The 14,244-nt window shown below is 29.8% G+C and overlaps 1 protein-coding gene across 1 annotated transcript in view; it reads right to left on the reverse strand.

Annotated features, from left to right (window-relative positions):
- LOC136975295 (tetratricopeptide repeat protein 28-like) overlaps window positions 1-14,244 on the reverse strand; it is a 91,246-nt gene that overhangs the window by 23,364 nt on the left and 53,638 nt on the right. Inside the window, exons 9-12 of the mRNA XM_067270337.1 lie at window positions 12,701-12,904; window positions 11,990-12,250; window positions 3,622-3,834; window positions 2,253-2,691 (exon numbers count right to left, since the gene is read on the reverse strand). Of these exons, the coding sequence (XP_067126438.1) occupies window positions 2,253-2,691; window positions 3,622-3,834; window positions 11,990-12,250; window positions 12,701-12,904 (1,117 nt within the window). The remainder of the gene's footprint in view (window positions 1-2,252; window positions 2,692-3,621; window positions 3,835-11,989; window positions 12,251-12,700; window positions 12,905-14,244) is intronic.

Consider the following 14,244-nt stretch of genomic DNA (forward strand, 5'->3'; position numbering starts at 1 on the left):
AATCAAATAAAAACTTACACTGAATTATTAAAGAATTTGATTTAATTTGATTCAATTTTCTAGTGCGTAATATCAAGGGATGTTGACAATAGTCAATTTTGTTCATCACCATCAAGTCACTGATAGGCCAGTATAAATAAGAAAAGAGATGAGAGAGACATGACAACTCAAATTATACTATAGTTGAAAATCACGAGTTTAGATTTGGATTCAATCTACAGGTATACCTCGACTTACATCGGTAATTGGTTCCAGGAGAGGCGACGTAAGTTGAATTTACTTGTGTAGTTACGACGTAAGTCGTAGTTTCGACTTACGTCGTAACTAAACGCCAATAATGAGCACTTAAAGACCACTAAATAAGACGACAACACAGAAACACAGATGTTTTCATGGTTCGTTCCCTAGGATTTATGATGATTGTATTAACATTTACTGTAAATGTACATATTTTAATATGATTTTATGTGCTTTCAATGCTTTTCTAGTGATATTACGACTTCAATGTTTATGGCGGACGGATTTAAAGTCAAATAAACTGACTTAAACTTGATTTTTATTTTTCCATATACTTTTTTGACAAACGACGTGAAATCGGGAACGACGTAACTCGAGAGAACATAAGTCGAGGTATACCTGTATACTGATACCTAAATCTAGCAGCATTATCTTATCATATAATCAAATTCCAAACTATTTGTGGAAATTTCTATTATGTCAGTTTTTGAAGATATACTTTTATTTTACTATTTTCATAATATGATACATTTTTAATAATAAACAAATAATATGCTTTAAACATATTTCTTTGTAGAAAGTGAGGGGATCAAATATTTATATATACTATACAGGTATACCTCGAGTTATGTCGTTTCAAGTTAAGTCGTTCTCAATTATACGTCGCTTGTCAAAAAAGTATATGGAAAAATAAAAATCAAGTTTAAGTCATTTTATTCGACTTTACATCCATCCGCCACAAATATTGAAGTCGTAATATCACTATAAAAGTGTTAAAAGCACATAAAATCATATTAAAATATGTACATTTACAGTAAATGTTAATATAATCATCATAAATCCTACAGAACGAAACATGAAAACATCTGTGTTTCTGTGTTGTCTTCTTATTTAGCAGTCTTTAAGCGCTCATTATTGGCATTTTTCACCATAGTTTTGACTTACGTCGTAACTACACAAGTAAATTCGACTTACGTCACCTCTCCTGGAACCAATTACCGACGTAAGGCAAGATACACCTGTATATTTATATATGTACTATATTTATATATATATGAATTTAATAACACAAAAATAATAGGAAAATTGAAATTTAAATGCTACCTATGAATAATATTATATGACATATTATATAATTACTTTATGGATAAATATTATAATTTATAATATTTAAATTTTTTGTTAAACAAAATAATAAAGAACAAAAATTATTGTGACATTGTCACAATGCCCAGGCTGCAATTTTTAATAATATTCTTAATTTATTTTATTTAAAATATACATTCTCAATCTCAAATTAGGGAGGTCTTGACCCTGTACATCATACTTTTCTTGATAACAACAGAGTCATGCCGGTCATCAATGTAACTCCATTCAGGAAAAAATTTTTTAATTGAAATCACATCTCTTCTGGTCTAGACAGAAGTTTGTATATAGTAAATTGAGGCCTCCAGCTCTAAGCTATCCATATCTGGTCTCGATATTCATCTATCTGATACTGTTCTTAAGATTAAGAAAGAACAGATAGACGGATGACATTGGAAATTTATAGGTCCACAATTTTCTCAAAGTGCAGCCAAATAAATGCGTCTTTCTCAGTTTATCATTTATACTTTTATTGATATTGAAGAGAAAAAATTTAATAGTTCTGAAATACTATTTTCAATTAGGACTTAAATAACAAACATAATCTAAAAATGGTATCTTAGAACCTGTATGTATACATTAGGTCCTGGATTTAATGGACAAAAATTTCCACCCAAAAAGAAAAATGTAGACCCTTTTATTCACAAATAAAGCACACTAAAAAAAATGGAATCAATGAGTATAAATTACTAATGTACAGTACATTATAACAAAATTTTAAACTGGCATTGTTATTGCTATTCATAAAAGTTTTTAAAATATATTCAATTTAATGAACTTTTAGCAATAGGTGATATCCTTTCCCCAGTCAGTCCATTAAATCAAGGGTCTGTTATATATATAAGGCAACCTGTTAAAATAATACTTACCTAGACTGCTGTATGCTAAAATTTTTGCAACTTTATCATTGACTTGGGCAGCAATACTTAAATGTTGTTCTTGATATAAAATGGCTTGATCAAAATTGCTTAATGATTCATGTGCTATTCCTAAATTTCCATATGCTCGACCTTGAGCAGCCATGTTTTGTGTTTCTTCAGCAATGGCTAAATCAAGCTGATGATAATGCAATGCTCTTTGGTGTTCTCCCATTTGCTGATAAACACATCCAAGACCACAGGCAGCATCTGCTTCTGCTGTTCTATCATCTAAATCTCTGGCTAATGTCATTTGATGTTCTAAACAGGAAATTGCTTGTTCATAATTGCCAAGCTGACTGTGAATTCCACCCAATTCTCCATAACCTGCAGCTTTAGCACTAGTGCTACCTAATTCATGGGCTACAACTAGTCTTTTTTCAAAACATACCTATTTAATTATAAATTACATCATTATTATTTATAAGAAAGAAAAATTCATACAGAATATAACAACACGAAAAAATAAAATAAAATGTGTTTACAAAATACTATGAACTTATAATTGAATAAAATATTATTTAAAACATTTGTTTAAAATTACATTCCAATAATTATTCAAGATTTGGCTTTTTATGAAAATTGAAATTATCAATTTTAATCTTCATGAAAACTTTACTGGCATAAAAGACATTGGAATCTAATTTTTACACTAACATACACAACATGTATTGCCAAATAATTCATCTAATTTTCATAAAACGAATTTGAATATTTTCATAATATAAACAAACAATTATTTATTGTGACATTGTCACAGTGCTGGGGTCCAATTTTTAACGCACAATACATAATGCTCTCCACCTCAAATGAGTAGTATCTTGCCCCTGTGCATCATATTTTTCCTGTTAGCAACAGTCGTGTCAATCATCTATCTAACTTCTTTCAAAAGAAATTTTTTTTTGAATTGAAATAATGTGACTTTCAGTTTGCATCAGAAGTTCATATATAGTTAATCACGGCTTCCTGCCCCTAATCTTTCCATATCTGGTCTCGGCTTTCATCTATCCAACTACATTCTCGAGATTAAGGAATGACAGACAGTGGGAATTTATAGATCTACAATTTTTCCAAATTGCAGCACAATAACATATATAAGAATTTTTGAGACTTTCTAAGTAAAAATTATTACAATATACAATTATTAAAATTTGTATGCATTAGATTTTTGAATAAAGACAATTAAAACTTCTAATTTGAAAAATCCATGCTTTTGCAGTATTTAAAACTTATTCCTTTTATTGCTATTTAAGTGAATAAAATTAAATAATATTTCATTGTTTTTTAAGTATTAATTTATAAAATAAGAAAATATACTTGCCAATGATTGCTGAAGGTTGCCTAAGTATCTATGTGAATTACCCAATCCTCGATAAGCTCTTTCTTGATCACGGAAAGATTGGGCTTTTAATGCAACTGCCAAATACTGATCATGACATTTAACAGCTTCTTCAAAATCTCCAAGAGCATCATAACAATTACCAAGATTTCCATATGCTCTTCCTTTGTCAACTAAAGCTGTGCTACTACCCAACTGTAAAAATTTAAGAAAAGTGTATTATTAGAACAGTTATCTAAAATAGATTTTACAATTCAAATATAAAATTGTTTAATTATTTCATAGAAAATATCTAAGAATTTAAATAAACATATATTTATCAACAAAGTCTCAAAGATTATTAAAAAAAATGATATTCTTCTTTGTTCTTACAGAAAAGACTAGAAGATAATGTAAAAAAGTAAAATACCTGTAATATTAATTATCTATTAACAGAAATTTCAAACTTTACATGAATCAAATTTATTATTTGTTTTTACCTTGAAAGGGAGTGTATAAATTAAATGATGTATTCAGTATGAAAATTTATCATTAATTTAGATTAATTTAGATAATTTACTATTATTTTATTTATTGATAAGTACAGCTTAAAAGTAACAACAGATGATAATGCTATTCATTCTTAAAAAAACTCAACTGCAGAGTAATTAGTTTGGAACAATATTTTTTTAAATTATGACCATATTTATCTAAAAAAATACTTAAGATATAATTCCATATATTTAAAACAAAACAATAAATATGTTTGTCCAATATTTTGAAATATTATACAGTAAAAATAAATAACAAGATTTTATAACTGTTTTGTATTAAATGACAGTAAACTTTTTATTAAAAAATTTATATTTTATTAAATTAAAACAGAAGTTGAATAAAACTCAATGTAAAATTTTTCAAAAATATCAACTCATTAGAATCATAAAAAATTTTGCAGATAAAATATTCACAATGTATATCAACTATTCATTTTTTTAAAAATAACTATAAATTAAAAATCTAATACAAATAAGAATGCAAACTGCAAAGTAAATTTAACTGCATAGAGAAGGCAAGTTCATTTATAATTTAAATGTTTTCCCAACTTAGCATCAGAAGTTTTTAAAAAAAGATGAATAAGTTACCAAAAATGTATTTAAATTGCAAAATAATTTCCAAATAAAATTATTTTGATTTTAAAAGTTAACCAAAAAATGTATTAGAACTAATTACAGGTAGTCCTCGGTTTACGCCAGTTCAATTTACGCCGATTCACAATAACACCTCTGAGCAATTTGCCGTTTTGCCATGTAATTCCCTTGTTCTCCCTGTGCTAGACTGATTTTCATTTCAGTGTTGACGTATTTACTGAGCTGCGATGTCGTATATTCATTAAAACAAAGATTTTTATTGAATATATTTAGTTTTTCTGTTTAATATTGTTGGGTATGTATACATTTATATTAAAAATTAATATTAAAATAAATAAAAATATTAAAATACTAAATGTTTAGGTACCCATGTATACAAGAATAATGGAGGGTTATAATGTCAGATAAAAGAAGTGCACCAGAGTTATCTAAACATGTTAATAAGGCACAGCAATCTATCTCCCTAGAAACAAAAATGGAAGTTATTCATTGAATGGAAAATGGACAAACACACCCCAATGTCTGTAGATCTTTGAACTTACTTCCATCCACTGTTACTATCATTATGAAAAATGCAGATAAAATTAAACACTCTGATCAAAAGTCTACGGCAGTAAACGTAAAACATGCGAGTTACAGTAGAGGTAAAATTTTTGAAAAAATGGAAAAATTGTTATCGTTATGGGCGGATGATGCAAATCAAAACAACATTCCATTGACTCAAGCTGCTATAACTGAAGAAGCAAAATCAATTTTTGATAATCTTAAGGAGACAGATGGAGGCGAAGAAACTTTTTGGGAAGCAAGGGTTGGTTTATCAGATTTAAATCTTGGTCGTAGTGTAAAATTATGTGATGAAGCAGCACGTGCAGATTTTGCAGCGGCGGTTGCTTTTCCTAAGGAATTTCAGGGTTATGTAGAACAAGGCAACTATTCTCTAGACCTAATCTTTAACATTGATGAGACTGGGCTATATTGGAAAAAGTTACCAGCACGAACTTTATTTCTCATAAGAATGTTCCGCTCCAGGTTTTAAAGTTGTGAAAGATACATTAATTCTTTTGTTGGGAGTCAATGTTTCAGGAACTTTGAAACTTAAACTGATGTTAGTGTATCATTCACAGACACCATGTGCTTTAATTAAAGGCTCTAAATAAAGACATGTTGCCAGTTTATTGGAAATGGAACAAGAAAGCATGGGTCACACAAGATGTTTTCACAGATTGGTACACAAGTTATTTTTGCTCTACTGTGCTTCGCTTTTGTGAAGAAAATAAATTATCACCCAAGGGACTTCTCTTGAACAATGCTCCAGGACATCCTTAAAACCTTGATGAAATAAAAACACCATTAGATGTCAAGGTTGTTTACATGCTTCTCAATACTACATCTCTTTTACAACCAATGAATCAGATCAGGGGGGTTATTGCAACCTTCAAAGCTTAATATCTCAGTAATACATTCATGGAAACAATGAGAGTTTTAGACACTTCAAATAAAACAGTTAAAGACTATTGCCAGTCTTTTGATATTTTGAAAGGCATTAGAAACATCCAGTCGGCTTGGGATGAAGTTTCAGCAAAATCCTTAAATGGAGTTTGGTGTAAACTTTTGCCAGCATTCATGCACGATTCTGAAGAAGCAGCACATCAGGAGAATTTAATTGAAGACATTACCAGACTTGCACATGATGTGGGATTGGAAGATGTGACAGAACTTTTAGAAGCCCATGATCAGCCACGCTCAAATGAAGACTTAGAAAAATTATAATTATATTATTCTTTGTATAAATAATTATACAAAGAATTAGATCGTAAACAGTCAGAGAAGTATGAAAACAAAGAAGAAACTCCAAAAGTTATGAAAATGGCCCATCTAAAGCATATCCTTTCAAGTATAGAAAGTTTGACAAATGAACTTTGTGAGTAGACATGATTGGGAGTGAAGAGCAAATATAAAAAGGAGCATCATCACATCCATTCGACCATATTCTGAAATTCTTAATGAAAGAAAACAAAAATCTAACTTTTTCCAAAAAATATAAGAGATCCGAAACTTTGAAATATCATTTGTTTTTCTTAAGATTTTTTAATAAAAACATTTCACTTTCTTTTATCATAAAATACATTTTAAAAATTAAATTTATAATATATGTATTTTTGTATTGTATTAATAAACAAAATTATTTGCTTATTTTTCACTTATGTATAACCTAACCCTATACCTCACTGCAAATATGGGTTCATTTTATGCCGATTTGATTTGCACCGGCTTTTGTAGGAACAGAACTGCGACGTAAACCAAGGGCTACCTGTATTGGAAATTAAGTATCAGGTAACCAAAACAAATTGTGTAGTTTTATAAAGTTACAAGTTTAAATGTTAATTATGTAGCATTTATTGTAAATGGCATGTTATTGTTATATCCATTCTAAGTTTAAATTTTCACAGCAATTTGTTTAAAAAAATTTTAACTATGTAGTTTTACAATAAATATGAACAGGTATCAAAATGTTAGCTTCAAATACAGTTATTTGAGCATGTTTACTTATGAATTTACACAGCATTTAGAGAAGGGACAGTTAGTGAATGCAAGACCTAAAAATAGTATTAAAAATTTATGTCAGGAGATGAATCTTCTGAAGATGGACCTTGTGAAGGATGACCAAGTCATTGATGACAACAAATTAAAGAATGCTACTGAGTCAGATTCAAGTCAAACATGTAGACAGCTTGCAAAAATATTTGATGTGAGCAATGAAACCATTCATCTGCGCTTGCATTGACTGGGAAAAGTAAATTAAGCAAATGGATTCCACATAAACTCACAAATTCTAAAAATTTTCAATTTGTTTATCTCTCCTTTTAGACAAATTACTGATGTTAAATGAAAAATGAATTACAAAAACTGATCAAAAATATCTAAAACAGAATTTCTTATAAAAAAAAAAGCTACTAATATTAGTGATATGGCAACCATAGAAGGTATTTAACTATATCACTTTGTAAGGAGTCGATTCCAACCTGTTCTATTTTGTTTGAGAATTATTTTAGTTCGTTATTCTATTTATTTTTTGGGCATTTTATTTCATTAAGAATAGACTATCACACTTCACCCAGGCAAAAATTCAAAAATTAACTCATCCTATGATGACTGCTGGCAGCAACTTATGATGTCATCAACCCAGAAATGACATATCAGGGGAGATTTACACAGGAAGTAAAAAGAATGATCGCCCATCCCCAAATTGTTATTGGAAAACACCAATAAAACTATTAGAAAATTACTTGTAAGGAAAATCACGTAAATTAAGAACCAATTACTAGAATGAATGAAGTGTTAACAAGTAAGTATGTAAATAGGGTTGAGTGGGCATATAATTATAACATCAATCCAACTGCACTATAAGAAGGAGACAAAGTAAAAAATCAAACAAAGTGATGCTAAGGATTGAGTGATTGACAAAAGGCTTTCCAGTTCAAGTGACAGAGTTTCTTGGTGATAGACAACTTAGTAAGATTCATTGTGATTTTCTGATAATTTTTCATATTTTGCTAGTTTGTTTTAGTGGAGATAGTTCTAAGATAGTTCAAGCTTTATCTGTTAGTCCCCTATTGTCGAGAAAGTTTTATATATACAGTGGTGCCTCGTATAACGTACATCTCAAATAACGGACGCTGCGAACAACGGACTTTCTGTTTGGCTGTTACGTGACTCGAGCAACAGACTGGCTGCGAGCAATGGACTTTCCGGCATAATTGGTGACTGCTCCATGGGTGCGTTCTTTAATAGTGGTCGCGTTGTGTCTCCACTACTATGGGAGTGCGCTGCTGTTTGTAGGCATTTAGGAACGACGGTGAAAGAAAGAAAGATAGCGGCACCCGTGCTATCGATAGTATCATGATGGAGGAAACTATAGTTCTAAAATATGAGCTTTAAAAGGTAAAAGAAGGGTCCCAATTGTAAAATTTAACCATAAAATCGATTATTTGTTGAAAGAGCATTCAAAATAGCCTCAAAAAGAAATTCGTAAAGACACTTACATCACCACGTGCGCTAACTCGCGCTTTAACAATTTCTAAATTCTCATTCATAAAACAACATATTGGACCCGGAAACGAAACTATCTGAGTAATGGAGGATGCCATGTTGCTTTCCACCGTAAACTACTGCTACAAGTGGCCATTTTTGCTGTTTGACGGCATGCACTCCCACCGGAATTTAGGAACGCTTTCCGCAGAAATTTTTAAATGAATGTCGCTCACGCAGAGTTACACGGAGGAATAAAAGAACGCACCCTATGTTAATTTTTTTATGATACAGTACGGTTATTTTATGCTGCGGAACGAATTACATGTTTTAACATGTATTTCTATGGGAAAATGCATTTCGTATAACGGACGTTTCACTTAACGGATGTGCACCTGAAACGGATTAAGTACGTTATACGAGGCATCACTGTAATTGGTTTGTTTTGCTGAGAAATTATCTTTAATGGCAAGTTATTCTCTAACATTATTTCTTGAATTGTATCTATTCATACTTTTACTAATAAATAGATTTTTGCATTACATATAGTAATTATTTCAGGTTTTGACATTTAATAACAATTTATTTTGGTTAATGTAAGCCTAGGTATACAAAATGGTGGCGCTTCCAGTCGCCATCTTGTTTGCACACGCAAATGTGCAAACAAGATGGCAACCTTTGACAATAACCTAAACGCGCCTATATTTAAACTTTTTTAAAACTAAAGCATTTTTTAAAACGTACATTTGCTACTTACTTTTTCCCCTGCTTTTGGTTACTTTTCCTACTCTTGGACCAGAAACAAAAAATAAAAAAGTCATCATACTACTTATAAATTCAATCGATGCATGGATGAAGTGAATTACGAAATTCTATACATCAGTGGTTCGAACAAAATTTTCCTGTATTGTACATAAACTTTTACTCCTCTTAAGAACTACAGTCTTACGATTCACATCTCTCGCCTTTTCATCTAGGATAGGAAGCGTCTCCACAGAGGGTGGCACCTGCAATCCACGGCCACCTAGCCTTCCATGTGTCGTTCACGTTGTCTTTCAGGTCGGAAATCGCTATTACATATCCTTGGTTATGACAAATTTAACACGTTTAACACACATTTACACACTTTTAAACACATTTAACACAATTATACACTTTAAACGCACATTTGAACCACATATAAACCCTTTACAAAATTTTTACCTCACTTACGCAATGTTAACACACCTTTAATACGCTTTTATGACATTTAACATGCATTAAACACATTAAGGACACGTTTAACATGTTAATTACCATTGACAAACTTTCCTCCTCGATAACTTTAGACTTCGAGTAAATTGTACAAACTTTAAAAAAACACAGACACTTTTAAAAAAATTAACAACGTGCGTAATCCGTCTACATCATAACCAAAATTCGAAATTCACATTATTCCTCGTGTTTCCTGAACGGAATTTTTTGATGGATATTTGCATACGAAGGCATCATTACTATCAGTGCCATCTACATTTCTTTTCTAAAAACACTTGCCATCGAGGTTACCGGAAGCGCTGCCATTTTGTATACTTAGGCTCACATTAACCTTTATTCTTTTGCCTGTGCAAAGTCCAGGCCTGGCACTTTCAAACCCCACACTATTAAAATACTATCTGGGCTTTTAATTTGATCAATAGATAAGACATTACATCTTGACACCATGTGCCAGAATGGTGGGTGGCAACACTTCTCAATTGTCAGTGGGTGCAGGCATATTTCCTACTGTCATGTTGTGAAATGGATGAGATGAACAAACAATATGTTAACATCAAGTTTTGCTAGAAACTTGGTAAGATGGTCACCAAAATGTACAAAATGTTTCAACAAGCATTTGGAAACAGAACTCAGTCAGTCCAAAACATTTCAGTAGTATTCACTTATCAAAAATGACCACACTTCAACTGATGATGACCCACAAACAGGATGATCAATAGCATGAATCAATGAGACTGTTGATGAACAATTTCTACAGACTGTTCTGTAGTGCCTTAGAGATGCAGATCATTAAAAATTCCTTTACAAATTGTCTTCTGATTATGACAATGTGCTATGCAATAGAGTTCTGTGCCAAGTGTAACAGAATTTTTGGCCAAGCAGAACATCCCTATTTTCCCCCACCCACCTTACTCACCAATTTGCTTCCCTGTGACTTCTTCCTCTTTCCAAGGCTCAAAAGCATCCTGAAGACATCAGATATCACAGAGATACAATTGAATGTGACACAAAAAAGGTGTCATTCCCAAACAGGCCTATCAGACATTTATGGAAAAGTTGAAGGATCACTATAACTGTTGCATACAATTTGAAAGAGATAACTTCAGTGACTGGTAACTGCTTTTGTTTTTCTAAAATAAATTCTGTCCTGGACATTTTTGATCTGCCCCAGAAAGTATTGCAATATTAAATGACCTTATCATTGGCTATCTTCTGAGGAATATGCTCCTTCCACATCAAAACTGGCGCTTCATCAACAAAAGTTTTTGTTGTGTGTTTAGTGGAAAATAACAGATACTGTTCATTACAAACTCTTATCTTCAGGTCAATCATAGAAGACGTTTTCTCAGCTGCAATGTATAAATGAAAAGTGTCTCCAAAAATGACTATTGTTGATTAATAGCAAATATCTTTATTCAAGATAATGTAAAACTGCACACTTCAAGAATGACTATAAAAAGCTTCATAGCCTTTCTTCAGAAATTCTACCCCACCCCAAATTCACCAGACCTCTGATTATCCCATTTTCATCTTTTCTTATCACTTGGCAATCACACATTTAACCAACAATTTATAATTTCAAAACTGAAGAGATTAGAAAAGGAATTGATCAAGTTTTTTTGCTTCTAAAGACAAAGAATTTTATAAGAAGGAAATTTATAAACCTGTTTCTCATTGGGAAAATGTTATTAATTGTGAGGATGCTTATTTTTCAGAGTAAAATATCCTTGTTTTATTTTTATGAATGTTTTAACTTTATCTTAAAAACTATACTACTTTTCAGATCGATAAAGTCATTTTAAGCCTTCCATGAAACATCAGTTTTTCTTAAATTAATACATTATTAATATATGTTTAAAAACTTTCAAAAATGGAATTATTACAATTAAATTTATTTTTAAAATTAATAATATTTTTACATCATTTGTAAATTAAATTACCTGTTCTAATAGCGCTAGTTGTTGCTCAAAATAACCAATGGCATCTTCAAAATGACCCATATTTAGATGTGAAATGCCCAAGTTTCCTAAAGACTGAGTTTCAAGATTACAATCTCTTAATTCTTTTGCCCTTTCCAATTGTTCTTCATAACATTTAATTGCATGAGTATAATTTCCTAATGATACATGAACAGCTCCTAAATGACCAAGTGCTTTGCATTCACCTCTCACATCACCCATTTCTTGCCTGATAGTTAATTCCTAAAAATAAATGTTATAAATTATTTAATGGTTATTGTAATTTATATACACACAATAATTATTTCCAGATATTTATAAACTGATTTAAATTTTATGTTAATGTTTAATATAAAAAAACTTTAATATGCAAATGACAATTCAATTGATTCATTATTTTAAAATGAAAGAATTATCATCTAACTTGTATTAAAAATTATCAATACTATTCTTCATTATAATAAATATTTCTTTTTATAAACTATAATGTATTTAAGTCTAACTGTATTGTTTGTATTGTGACATTTACATTTATCTCATTAATATAATGGTAGTTTCTATAACTCAAAATTTTGTTAACTTGATATTTTTTTCTGTCCTTTCCCATTCAAGTTATAGAGTGTCTACTGTATATGCAATTTAATAATCAAACTATTTTTATGTTACCTACAAAAGCAAAAACCTTTAACATACCTGGGTATGATAGCCTAATGCTTTATCATAACACTGAATTTGACGATGACATAAACCAAGAGCACCATAGGCAGCAGCTTCCAATGCTTTATCTCTACTTTGTTTTGATATTACTAATTGTTTTTGGTAAACTTTAACAGCTTCAGTTGTATTTTTCATTTTCATTAATACATCACCTAAATTTCCTAAAGCTCTAAATTTTCCCTGAAAAAATAAAATTTCAATATGCAATTATAATTCATTAACAAGTTAATTCCAATGATTCAAAATAAGATAATAAAAACATTAAAATATTGTCTAAATTAATTGAATTATTTAAATTTTTGAGTGATAATAAACTAATAAAAAGTACGAGACTAGTGATAATTTTAATATAATAATTTATTACCATTTAATCCGTATGTTATTAAACATTGATTAATTGACAGATTACCATATTAATATTTTTAATTTTAGAAATTATTAAAAAATTAGATAATAAGGTAACATTATTTTTTATCAGACAGCAACATTCACAATAAATGTTGCATCAAAAATAAATAATTCTCTTGAGCAATGCTATATCAATTTTAGACACCAGTAACAGAAAAAAATATATATTTTTTCCAACAATCTATTATTTATCTGCAAATTAATTCATCCACATATTTTTCTTGACCAATCTCTTATAAAGCTAACCTTCTTGCAATTCTATTGAGAGTTCTCATTTGTTACGCTGAATTTTTTATTGTGCTGTTGTGTTTTTCATTTTCCTACTCTATTCTACTGACTGATTATTTCCATATGTCACAAACTGCTGATTATTTTTTGTTTCCATTGAACTGCATGTAACTACCATCAATACTAACAAAGTAATTGTTTCAACTACAATATCTGTTTCTCAGTTTCAAAAACACAAAGTTTATGTGGTTGCACAGCAGTTGGACTTGGAAAATCTGAAGAATGTAGAAAAGCCTAATATAAAATAATAATAATAATGCCAAAGAAGAAGTGAATAAGAATAGTATCAAAATATTGGAATACAACAATTTAGAAACTGATAAATCGTGATTCTTTTGATAAATGAAAGTATAATTTTCATTAATAAATAAGTTTCCAACAGTAAACCTGGCCTTATTTTTGTTGTGAATATTTTACACTCAAGCCACATAGTATTTTATAATTAATCCCAGGATTATTTACAGAAATAGCCAGTAATATTTTGATATTAACTAAAATTAATGTGATCTTATATATTTGGAACAAGTAAAACATATATCTTTTTGCAATGATTTTCATTGCAAAAAGATATATATAAATACCAAGACATGACAGAAATGAAAGCGGTTTATTAAGAAGACACATAGTATGTAAACAATGATTAACTTAGAAATATTCTTAATTTAAAATCTTAAAAAATTATAATATGGAAAAATTGTTTGTAATTATATTACAAAAAATTTCAATTATATTTTCTATATTTAAATACTATTTATAAAAATGATTATTATAATTCAATTGTTTAAAAAATCTACACTATTTTTAAATTGATTAAATTAATAAAA

This window comes from Centruroides vittatus, unplaced genomic scaffold (genome assembly GCF_030686945.1).
Source record: "Centruroides vittatus isolate TY-2023 unplaced genomic scaffold, ASM3068694v2 contig_370, whole genome shotgun sequence".
NCBI lineage: Eukaryota > Metazoa > Arthropoda > Arachnida > Scorpiones > Buthidae > Centruroides > Centruroides vittatus.